Raw genomic sequence first — 13,578 nt, forward strand, 5'->3', positions numbered from 1 at the left:
TAGTCAGTATCAATGTACTGGGCTAACATGATTTATTCATATTCCTACATTTGTGTTGCTATGGACACCTCCTATCTATTACTAGTCAGTATCAATGTACTGGGCTAACATGTACTCATATTCCTACATTTGTGTTGCTATGGACACCTATCTATTACTAGTCAGTATCAAAGTACTGGGCTAACATGATTTATTCATATTCCTACATTTGTGTTGCTATGGACACCTCCAATCTATTACTAGTCAGTATCAATGTACTGGGCTAACATGATTTATTCATATTCCTACATTTGTGTTGCTATGGACACCTCCATTCTATTACTAGTCAGTATCATGGTACTGGGCTAACATGTATTCATATTCCTACATTTGTGTTGCTATGGACACCTATCTATTACTAGTCAGTATCATTGTACTTGGCTTATATGTATTCATATTCCTACATTTGTGTTGCTATGGATACCTATCTATTACTAGCAGTATCAATGTACTGGGCTAACATGTATTCATATTCCTACATTTGTGTTGCTATGGACACCTACAGTATCTATTACTAGTCAGTATAATTGTACTGGGCTTACATGCATGTATTCATATTCCTACATTTGTGTTGCTATGGACACCTTTCTATTACTAGTCAGTATCAATGTACTGCCAGGCTAACATGTACTCATATTCCCACATTTGTGTTGCTATGGACACCTATCTATTACTAGTCAGTATAAATGTACTGGGCTAACATGTATTCATATTCCTACATTTGTGTTGCTATGGACACCTCCATTCTATTACTAGTCAGTATCATTGTACTGGGCTTACATGTACAGTATTCATATTCCTACATATGTGTTGCTATGGACACCTCCAATCTATTACTAGTCAGTATCAATGTACTGGGCTAACATGTATTCATATTCCTACATTTGTGTTGCTATGGACACCTATCTATTACTAGTCAGTATAAATGTACTGGGCTAACATGTATTCATATTCCTACATTTGTGTTCTATGGACATTTGTGTCGCTATGGATAACTAGAACTGCACTGCCTGAAAATATGCAGTATTGTAGTGCGCGTTAAGTGCTTGCAGGATAAGGAAGAACTTTTCGGTTGTTCATGGTGTTATTTTTTGGGCGGACAACACACCAGGGAGTACTTACAAAGTGAGGGCGCTTGTGAGCTCAGAATAAGTTGACTAGCCTCTGAAACTGCAAATGTACAGAGACTACATAAAGGAAAACACTTTTCTTCTTTCTAAAAATATCATTCCAACTGCTTAGTAATTTTGCCTCTGTGCACTGCTGGTGGTATGTGATAACTTACTTAATTATTCCAGGCTGTAGAAACACTGTCATTGAGGACCATATCTGTGATATCAGCAGACCAATAAGATCAATGCACGGCAACCATTGATAAACTGTTATATGATTAGATAAAGTAATCATAAATCTGAAAATGTCAATCACTTCATTGACTTTAACAACATCTACGCCAGTACCACGATAAGTAATAATTGTTAACATTCTTATTAATGTAAACAAGTATCTATGTACAAAGTTGAAGGGTTACTAGTTAGTGCTCAGTCATGTGAACTACATGCTCATAGCTATTGCTCAAGTGGCAGTGTTGAAAAGATTTTGTTCTTTACCACTAAAATTCCTAGGATATGGATAGGCTTACTCACTTCCTCCTACTCCCATCCCCCCCCAAAAAAACCCCCCAAAAGATCACCTTGCCGTGGAAATGCAGTGCTGTAGACCTCTCTCTAGGCTATTAATAATATAGGGTCTTTACAATTAGCTCAGATACAGTACTATACTGTGGTAAAAATGAACGTGAACAGCTACTGTAACATTGTAATGCAGTAGAGAAAACTGCTGTACTATAGCTTCTGGGTCCCTGCAGTAACCCTTTAGTAACCCACTGTAGGATTCAGTAACCCTGCAGTAAACCTACTGTAGGATTCTGTAACCCTGCAGTAACCTACGGTACAGTATGCTGCAGTAACCATGTGGTCAGATGCAGGATGCAGTAACCGTGCAGAAACCTACAGCATGATGCAGTTACCCTGCAGTAACCTACAGTAGGATGAGTAACCCTACAGTAAAATACAGTAGGCTGCAGGAACCCTGTGATCGGATGCAGGATGCAGTAGCCGTGCAGAAATCTACAGTCGGATGCAGTAACCGTGCAGAAACCTACAGTAGGATGCAGTAATCTACAGTAGGCTACAGTAACCTACAGCAGGCTGCAGCAACCCTGTGATTGGATGCAGGATGCAGTAACCGTGCAGTAACCTTCAGTAGGCCAGTAACCTACAGTAGGATGCAGTATCCTACAGTAGGATGCACTGACCCTGTGGTCGGATGCAGTAACCTACAGTACAGTAGGCTGCAGTAACCCTGCAGTTACCTACAGTAGGATGCAGTAACCTACAGTAGGCTGCAGGAAACCCTGTTGTGGGATGCAGTAACCCAGTAGTAACCTTCAGTTGGATCCACTAACCCTGGGGTAAGATACAGTAACCCTGTAGTAACCTTGGCTGCATTAATTCATCCAACCTTTGTGGAATGAAAAGGGGGTGTTGTAGATCGCAGTGGGCTGGTCACCAAGAGTAGAGCCAGAGTGCAGTTGTCATGAGAAGACAGGTAAGTGGAGAGTGCAGTAATTTAATTGCTACCATCATACTGCAGTAAAGCAAACTACCATGTAGCTACATGGGTCCCTGCAGTAACCTTGGCATAAAAGTAAATAGCTACCACAGTAGTGCTTTTAAAGTACACTACTATACTATCAGTGTTCCTGTAGCTATCTGGGTCCCTGCATTAACCTTGGCATGAAAGTAAATAGCTACCACAGTAGTGCTGTTAAAGTACACTACTATACTGTAGCTATCAGCGCAGTGGCAGGAAATGATGAACCCAGGTGAGTCTAAAGTTGTTCTGCAATCAGATCATCAGAAGAGTGATTAATGTGTTTATTAGAAGAACAAAACTGAAAGAACTGCACAATCGATCTGGCATGCCATCTCATCTTAAGTGCACCGGCAGCTTCCCAGGAATTCCAAGAAATGGATGCATCCCCTGGCAACAGTGCAGAAGAATTGATGAAGATGCAAGGACATTCAGCAACACTACCTTCTTCTAATGAAACACCAGTACTATTTCAGGTTATCTACCAGACAAGTCTTCGGCATGCTTATTGATCAATCTCTTGAACAGGAAACATCTCTCTTACTGTAGCTATATCATGAGAGCATATCAAGCTCTTCAGGCTAATTGAACATACAGTGGGCATAGCTTTGTAGATCAAATTTTAAGTTTTATTAGTTGTCTGCTCATAATTTGAAGATGTTAAAGGTCACCAGTATTGGCCCAGAATTTCAACACAAATAATTTTGTGGAGATGATGACTGTCCAGATTCCTTTCAAGACTGAGGAGGATAACCAATTAGCTGATTCAATTTTCTATGGTCAGGAGAATGATTTTGAGGCTGACAGTAAAAGGTTTGTTGAAGGTTCTGCATATATTTGACCATTATTATGACTCTCTAGCTAAATTGGGGGAAATCATGGTTGCCCGAAGTCAAAGGTTAAATATATAGCAGTGGTTTGATCTGGGCTTTCCTGCAGTAGTTCAACAAAGGAAACTATGTGTACCTGAAAAGAGCCAAACCCATGACTAATCACAGGTAAGTTTACTGTACACTGTGTACAATAATAGCAAAAACCAACATACACAATGAATGACTGACAGGTCCAGGGGGAGCATTGCAGCATGTACATACTGTATATACCAAGTTGAACTTAAGCAGTTGTGTTTTTTGGATGATTTTTACATGTATGCAATCCAGTTTCCACACTCACCAATGAAAATCTACTGTACACAGGAACTTGACATGCAGATGGCATTTACTTTAGACCTGAAGTGCATTAATCAAGCTTTCAGATTTGCCCACTGTTTTTATGACCTTTAACATCTACCATCCAGAAAGTCAAATGACTTAGTGATTTGAGAAGAAACTTTAGATACAATATTTTCTACCGATCTGAATTGCTTGGCAGAAATGTCAAGTCTTGCAGAATTGATTAATGCGTACCTATGCAAAGAGGGTTGAAGGTCAAACAAAATTCACTTCTGCATAATCAGACTTATTCTGACTGTAACCAGAAACTGACCTTAAACGAACTTTGACCTCCATGAAAAAAGGGTAGAGAACATCTTATCACTCAGGGCTACCAACATACCAAGTTCAAAGTTCAAGCAACTTTTACTTAGAACCAGGCTTGGGGTAATCGATTACAATCGATTACATTTTTTGAAGTAATCGTAATCGATTACTTTTGTGAAAATTACAAAGTAATCGTAATCGTAATCGATTACAAGGGCAAAGTAATCGTAATCGTATTACATTTATGATTACAGTGAAATTTGAATGAGAAGGGCAAACTTAGTAGAAAAGATTAAAACTAATTCTTACTATTGGCTTTTAGTGTGACCAAAGAAGTGTTCCTGCCTCTAGAATTCTCTAGCACAATAAACTTATACTAAGAAGTACTGGGGATTTGATCGCCATATTCAAGGATTTTTTATCACCTGAATTATTCTGTTCAATGCTGCCTCTCAGCGTTCACAATCCTTTTGCATACACAACTGGTTGTCTGTTTAATTGTCTGTTCATTCATACTTAGTAAAGATTCCTAAATCCTATTGGTCCATTCAGGTCAGCTGACCGTGGTTAATCCTGTGAGTAACGCACGGTAAAATTACGGGGCATCAAATTAATAAATCTTTGGTTATATGTAACCAAAAATGTTTTGTTTTATGATATTTCCCCCACACAAATGGTAGTGTATGAATGAACAGGGTTAATCAACAGTCTAGCGTGCGTTACTCACATGATTAATGCATTCCGGGTGTTAATGCTATCGCTGGATGCACTCGGGCTCCGCTACGCTCCGCCCTCGTGCATCGCTTGCATTATCCCCCGATCGTGCATTAATCCTGTGAGTAACGCACGCTAGACCGTTGATTAACCCCTTATTTAAATTGTATTTTTTACTGGACTTATGGGTTACACATCTTAAACGTGTTAAGGCATAAATGTGTAATGCCTGGTAGGAATTGTAGATATACTTCCACAATTTTGTCCATATATACTGTAAATGCCCTTCCTTTGCCCTGTTTCATTGCCCTATTTCCTGGCAGAGAGTTATATTAAACAGATATGCAGAGGATTGTGCAAGTAACCACAATGTAATCGTGATTGTAATCACGATTACATTACAATGTAATCGTAATCGATTACTTCAACTTTAGGCTGTAATCATAATCGTAATCGTAATCATACATTCTCAAGTAATCGTAATCGTAATCGACTACATTCAGATGTAATCGCCCCAAGCCTGCTTAGAACTTGAGATAGCGTGTTTACAAGGTTTTCAGCCTTTGACCTCTGGTGACCTCAAACGACATTAGACTTCCATGAAAAACGATAGGAATCATCTGCTCACCAAGAGCTATCCAAAGTACTTAAGTTTAAAGTTCAAGCAACTTTTCTTCTTCAGATATCCTGTTTACAAGGTTTTCAGCCTTTGACCTTTGGTGACCCACAATGACCTTTGACCTCTATGAAAAAAATAGACAACATCTAATCACACAGGGCTACCAACGCACCAAGTTTAAAGTTCAAGCAACTTTTATTTCTTGAGATATCATGTTTACAAGGTTTTCAGCCTTTGACCTCTGGTGACCTCAAATGACCTTTGACCTCCATGAAAAACAATACGTATCATTTTCTTACCAAGTGCTACCTACATTCCAACTTTCAAATTCAGGCAACTTTTGGTTCATGAGATATCGTGTTTACAAGCCAAGGCATCACATACACACACACACACACACACACGGCCTTCGGCAAGGAATAAAAAATGCTACAGTTTTGCACTCACCAAAGGATACACATACTAGTCTGCAGGTTTAATATTAATTTTTTACAAGCCAATGCATGTTTACTTCAAACACACACACACACAGGCCATTATGATCACATACAGTAGATTCCTCTTCTATTACCATGTCAATAATCCTTTAAATTAAGCCATCAGGGACCGCACTTCTAAGAATTAATGAGCTTCTTCTTCCCCCAGAGTCATCAATTTTAAGTCTATTTCATTCAATGTCAATTTGAGTCATTACAAGTTATTTTTCTGACTCAATTTGACACAGTGATGATAATGTAGTCTGTGTGCTGTCTGTAAGGGAAACCTGCACAAGTTCATTGATGAGTTAAACCTTCACTAAATCAATGACATCAGTCAAATCAATATTACCAAAGAAAAATAGGCAACACTGGTCTGAAATACATAGCTTGTTCAAATAATTGCTTGTACATAATAGGTTGAATTGAATTGTGCATATGCATTATTCACACCCTTAATACGGATAGGAAAAGGTCAAACTTAATACTGAAGCCAAGACACTAAATAAGTTTTTATAAATGCAATCTTCAAACAGAATCCATTGTAATTATACCCTTTGTTCTCTCCTATATGCCTTCGACTCTCCTTTATAGACCTACCATTACCTGAAATTGTAATTTGAAGAGGGGGTCATTTTCAATTTTCTTAACTCAAAGTTCCTTTCCCACTTCCCTGCTGTGTCACTTTAAGTGTGTCACTGATCACCGCAAGCTATATAATAACCATATGATCAAGAGAAGACCAAATAGTCACTAGGATCCTTACTAACCTCCTCCCCTATCACAGTGACTCCTGGGAATCGCTTCGCTAACGATGCCACGATACATCTCTGAGCTTTACGGTCAGCTTCCGTCTGTGGGTCTGTCTTGTCCTAATGAAGAGAAAAAGAAAAAAGAAAGTTAAAACTGTAATAAATGAAGAATATGACAAAGTCTACTTAAACGATGAGCAAAATATTTACAACATAATTAACAAAGTTTGTGGAAATTTCAAAGCTGTAGTTGGTTTTCAATGTCTAGTGGCATTTACTCTACTGTTAATTAGAGAAACAATCAGTTACTTTAGACAACCTTAATCACACCAGAGAACAAGAAAATAAGGCAAAAAGCATCAATGATTTTTGACATGACAATAAAACATTATAAAATTTTGGGACACAACAGTTTGTGTATTAATAATCAGTGTATAGTTGCCTATTAATGATTATTCAGATAGTTTTTACCACACAAATACTGAAGTCAGAATGAGAGATATTTCACAAAGTGTGAATGTAGGGAGAGCAGGGAGTCTGTTTCAACTGCCTGCTCAGATACTCAATACAATACAATTTAATGGAGTTGTATAACATTGTTTGCTATGTCAGTTAATACAGTAAATCACACTAATATTTTAGTATGACCTGATCACCATTCAGCTTTTCACCCGTTTAAAAAAAAAAAAATTAAACTCCTTTTGTACAACTCTCTTTTAGTTTATTTAACATGTAATTTATTGAAAATTATTGTCTCTTAATAAAAAATTTCCTCTAGAAATGTGTTAACGTCCTAATAATTAGAAGAAACCGGATGTAACAAAGCACCAATGATACTGTTTAATGTTTATCATACTAGTGATGCATCACTGTGCAATAACAGAAATATTGACAGGAAAATTCTGAAGTAATTGTGTTTACTTGAAACATTAGAGATTCTAATCAAATATAGACTTGTTGCAGGTTGATCAAGCAAGTCGATTTCCCCTCAGCCCCCTCAGAGCAGCGACAACGTGAGATGACACTTCTCTGTTTTAATTACACAAGATTCTGAAAAGGACAAATGCCAACGTAACAGCTTCTGAATGCATACTGTCCTAAAAATAAAACCTCTGCGCCAAATCGGGTTAAATTTAGAAAACAGAGAAAAAATCAAAATCTACACACGGTACCAAAATAACTCGGCGTGATGCTAAATATAGCCGCAAGTAAATACGTTGAGCAGGGCAACTCATACAAGCACGATCTCTCTCAATGAAATGTGTGGGCCTAAAAATAGCCACGTAATTAGTTTCATTGACGTAACATGCTATTACTATACTGCGGCTAAGTCTGGCTTGTGTGCGTCCATAATAACCGCTGAGTCACAGGGATAAAAATAATGTCATGTAGTAGAGAGAGAGACGTGAGAGGAACAAAATTGTACATGAAATAAAACCACAGGAGTAAATTCATATGCTAACAAGTATATATTTATATGGGTGACCTACCTAGGAGGTATTACGACAAAAGGAAATATGTGGGTATTGTGACGAAAGAGGCTGGGAATAAGTACTCAGTGATGACACTCTCGATGTTACTAGATACGTCAGAGGATTACTACCTGAATTGACAATGGTGATATTACACAGACTGATGATGTCATTGATTTGTTGATATGAGCAGTATAAGAACAGCGAAAACAATCAGGATCCATGTGAGATGCTATTGATAAATAAATACACAGTTTAGATCATGAGAACTGACTAAATCAATTTCAGGTACCAATATTTTTTTATGAGCATTTTTTTTTTTTTTGTGGCGAGTGAGTGTAGTCAGATATGTTCTAAGTACGTCCTGAGTAAGAGGCTATTAGATACCTAATTTAATAGGCCACAGATTGTCATTTCGTAGGTGTGACTGGCTAGAACTCTCAGAACAGCTGTCAGAAGTCACAACAGTTGGGCTGATATTTGGAAATTTAAGTCAGATCAGTGAGTGTAGTCAGCTATGTTCTAAGTACAGTACCTCCTGAGTAAGAGGCCATGATTATACCTAATTTAATAGGTCACATATTTTAATTTCTGTAGGTGTGACTGGCTAGAACTCCCAGAACAGCTGTCAAAACAGTTGAGTTGATGTTTGGTAATTTAGGTCAGATAATTTATGGCAAGTTTCATTTGCATATATCAAAAGGCAAAGACTTGCTATATGAAATGCTCAAGAATGAACTTTGTAATAGCAATTCCTGTGGTTAATTTATCCATCACATCAACCCACCCTTCCCAACAACAGAAACAGTATAAAGTATGCAAGTTTAACATTGTACTCACTTTAACCTGTAGCCACATTGTTGTTGAAGGTACAACTGAAACAACAAACTCATATTTTTGGGAGGTAAAAACCACTTTGAGAGATGAAATACAGAAGAAGTGTTGAAGGTATCACTGCTCTGTGTAACAAACCTATAACCTATACAATACTGCAAAGCAAAGCATTGATTTATAATTGCTATCAGAAACACGGCTTAGATGAAGCGATTGATTAACTGCATCAAAAACGTTTGAAAAAGTTGCTTTGATTAATTACATACTGTAAGTTGGAAAGAGGGATGGAATTATCCAACCAAATGTAAAGGAGCTATCACATTAAAAGCACAGTTTATCATCACATTCAGCAGCTAGAAAATATTGTGGTCATGAAAATTGAAAGAATTTTAGCAAAATAACAAAGTTTTACAGGTAGGATTAAGTTTATATTACTGTAAAGGATACTAATAGCCTATGGAACTGCTTCTGTTAATTCATGTTTAAACTGTCAATAGACACCTTTTGACTTTATCAATAAGAACAATTTGAACTGAAGATAATGAAGTAAAAGTAGAGTAATAGTATTCCTACTTCCAGCAAATATCAAACAAGGATCTTAGGAAACCATTCCTTTCAAATTAAGAAGATATTAAACCATGGGCATACAAGAAATGAACGATGTAGACACTTTGGGTGGTAGAATGAGAAGGGCATTGACTGGAGAGGTCTGGGCATAGAGGGCGTAGTGTTAAAAGGTTGCCAGTTCATTTTAGACACGGTAGAGCAAGAGTGCTGAGGTTGTGGGGAGACAGGTAAGTGAGGAGCGAAGTAAATACTCTTTCAATTTCATAATTTATCTGTTAGCAACTGCACACATTTTACTAAAATACATAACCTCATTTAACCATTCAAATTTCTTTAAGCACTGTACACTAATTTCACTACAGTATGAAAAGTCAATATCTGACTGCATCCAAAAGACTCTAGTTTGTAACAGTTTCCATTCTGTCATTTTTGCATCAAACGTCAGTCACTAAAGACATTATATTACTACAGTAGATTATCACCCTTTGTTATCATAGAACAATAAATAATTATTATGTTGTGCAGCATCCCAAATCTTTGATCAAAGAAGGTTCACTTTCCATAGAGAGAACACATGCTAAAAACATTACTGAACATAATTAATGTGCATATAATAAATAATAAATGTACATTTCAAAAAATGTAGGTTGAGAAGCAAGCTGTAGGTGGCGATATTTGATTAGGTTCATTACTTGGGCAAGAAGAAGTGAAGTACTCTTTAAAAGATCCGTAGAAATTTGTCTCTGGCCACGAACTAGAGATCTCTAAATAGCAACAAACTTATGCAAAACCACAGTCGTTTGAGTGCCAGTCGTGATACAAACTATTATACACATGATAGGATATAACTGTACTGTAAGTGAAAGGATAGTTGAACTTTATCTCACCCTCTTACACTTTAGAAGGTAGATTGCATACTGTGTATTAATGCAGTTTGATGTACGTATAGCTCAGGGATTTCACTCCTCCATTTCTTCATACCAAGCTTTTGAATAGTTAGAATAGTTGACTAGTTAGAATGAAAATTTCCACCCAACCCCATATCTTTGCTTTCTCAACATTTGATGAGGTTTGTTTTCTTTCATTTAGCTACAGAAGATTATTCCTTTCTTGTCACATAAAACTGATACATTAATACTTCACTTTCAAATGATTCAAGACTTGTCCCAAATATGCTGCTTGTTACAAGCCTCTATAACTTGCTGGCAATTTAAAGTGGCGGGGGGTGTTTGTGGGGGGGGGGTGAGAGTGAAGAGAGTGAATTATCCCAATACCCCAAGATCCGAACTAGGCTAACTATGTTTCTAGCTTGGATTATAAATATGGAGGTAGTGAGGAACTTAAAAGCAGGCTGTTTTTGCTTTTTTTTAAACTGGAAATTTTGAAAGAGATTTGTTCAGGTTGCATTCCATGACATTGTCAGGATTTTGCTATGTAAGGTGTTTTCGTACCCAATTGGACACAAATCAGCACATACTAGTGATATTAATTTACAGAGGGCTTGCATAAATGTTAATCGGTTTAATTATGTGCTCTTTCTGCATCAGGATTCATATCATTTAAATAGTAGAAGATAATCTCCCAACTGTAACCACAAGTCCTGCAGCCATCAAAATGTATGTGCTCCAAACACCCACAATACCTGGGAGAGAACTAAATCTAAACTTTATATCTATGAATCTAAACACAAATAAACAGAAACTAATGTTACCACTCCGTCCTGTATACTGTACCCTTCAGATGAACCCACTGATTTCTTAATGAATGACCTGGTCAGGTACTGTAACTGACACCCACAGTACTGTACCTGTACAGATCAGAACTGATAAATATTACTAAACGACAAAAACCAAGAAATGCTCAGACTCCCACCTACCTACCACTCTGGTAAACATACTGATGTCATATCAAAGAAACAGACCTGGTTAAGTAACTGACACCCAAATAGTACTTCACCATCAAATTAGAATAGAAAAATAATAATACCAAACCTCTATTAAGAATACTGTTAATGACACTGCACACTAACAGAAACCAGTGTTTTCAGTTCTGATCCTGCACAACGACCCTTCATTCACAGATCATCTCTCAAAGCCGCTATTCAACTTGAGGGTTTGACCAATTTAGAATGCCATTCCTGGCCACGATATGCTATTCCAAATATTTTACTATATGGCTTACAATTCATACGCATTTGCCGCACAAAGCCAGCTCAGCCTCAGCTGATGATATCACAAGTTGCCACGACAACTACTACAGTGACGTCAATTGCTCCCAAAATAATATCGCCTCTTAGGTGGAGAAGGCTCGCTTTTTCGATCTATCTCCTCGCAAAAGAAGACCCGGATGGCTAAAAATGAAGACAAGATTAAAACCTGTTGGGAATGAATCTGTTGCCAAAAATACACTGATACAAGACAATGATACTGCACTGACGAAGACAACGACATGCATAGCTTTAAGAAGCTAGAATGACAAAGAAAGAGAAAAATGCTCTGAAGGAGTGCTCAGTAATGAATTGAGGAGCATAATTACAAGAAAGAAACCTTTTAGAGATTAAAACTAGAGATACTGCAAAAGCTGAGACTGAAGAAGGCAACCATTACATTTAGTAAGAGTGTGCCTATATATACGTAGTAGTATTGTAGTGACACGGCTGTAGACATGTGAAACCTTTAGTACAAAGTATATTTAGAATTTAGCAATATAGGTGACATCGTCATCACTATGTAGCAGTGAGGAGCTTGCAAGGAGCTGCTGAATGATACATCATATTGTCTACTGTTACAACATGAACAAAATGAATATTTAACAACAGCAACGAGGTTCTTTGCTAGTACAGTTATTACGGAGTATTATAAGTGTAGCTGCAATGGTATGCTTTCAGGACACACACATATATAGGACTAATGTATTTACAGTTAAGTTAAACAACATAAACTTAAAATTAGTGAAAGAAATATGTAGGAATCTCAATTTTTCCACCTGCCTCCTTCTATCATCCTCCCCCCTCCTCAACCAAACTTAATTATCGCACCCTTACCTTCCCCACCCCCACCTTCTCCCACCCTCACCTTCCCCCACCCTTACCTGCCCCCACCCTGACCTTCACACACATGACACCACAAACCCCATATATTCAGTGTTAACAAATGTAAATTAATGTTTAGATGCAACTTGCAAGGCCTGGGAAGTGCCATTTCCAGTGATCTGGGAAGCATTTTCTGCCAAAATTTTCGTGCCCGCTACGTGCCAACCTATGGTGGCGCTCCGCTTAGATAGTGGGCCTGATCATGAAAGGGCCCCCAAACTATTCTGGCCTCGGCCCCTCACAAGCTTAACCCCCCTGGTAATATTAGTCTTAGTGGTAGAAGTAACTACAGTGGAAGTAGTAGTAGTAGTAGTAGAAGTAACAGTAGTCTTAGCACTAGTATTAGTACTAATTATTATTATTATTATTAGTAGTAACAGTACTAGTTGTAGTATTAGTAGTTTAAGTAATAGTAGTAGTAGTAGTTGTACTAGTAGTAGTATTTAGTAGAAGTAGTAGTAGTAAAAGTTGATTTAGCATTACTTATTATTATTAGTAGCAGTATAGTAACCGTACTATTAGTTTTTGAAGTAATAGTACAGTAGTAGTTGTCGTAGGAATAGTTGTAGAAGTAGTAGAAGTATTTAGTAACATCAGTAATAGTACTAATAATAGTACTGTGGCAAGAGTAGTAGTAGTAGTTACAGTAGTTGTAAAAGAAGTAGTAGCAGCAGTAGCACAGTAGTAGTAGCAGAGGTACCTTATAGCAGTAATAGTAGTACAGTAGTACCTTTTGAAGTAGTAGTTGTACAAGTAGTAGAAGAAGTAGTAGTCCCAGAAGTAGTAGTAGTAGTTGAAGTAATAGTAGTAGTAGTAGTAGCAGTAGTTCGTAGTAGCAGCAGCAGTAGAAGTATTAGTAGTACTAGCAGTAGTAGTAGCCA

The 13,578-nt window shown here is 37.5% G+C and overlaps 1 protein-coding gene across 1 annotated transcript in view; it reads right to left on the reverse strand.

The window, feature by feature from the left end:
* LOC139972089 (3'(2'),5'-bisphosphate nucleotidase 1-like) overlaps positions 1 to 13,578 on the reverse strand; it is a 41,768-nt gene that overhangs the window by 16,049 nt on the left and 12,141 nt on the right. The window contains exon 2 of the mRNA XM_071979013.1: positions 6,752 to 6,853. Coding sequence (XP_071835114.1) covers positions 6,752 to 6,853 — 102 coding nt within the window. The remainder of the gene's footprint in view (positions 1 to 6,751; positions 6,854 to 13,578) is intronic.

This window comes from Apostichopus japonicus, chromosome 8 (assembly GCF_037975245.1).
Source record: "Apostichopus japonicus isolate 1M-3 chromosome 8, ASM3797524v1, whole genome shotgun sequence".
NCBI classification, from domain to species: Eukaryota; Metazoa; Echinodermata; class Holothuroidea; order Aspidochirotida; family Stichopodidae; genus Apostichopus; species Apostichopus japonicus.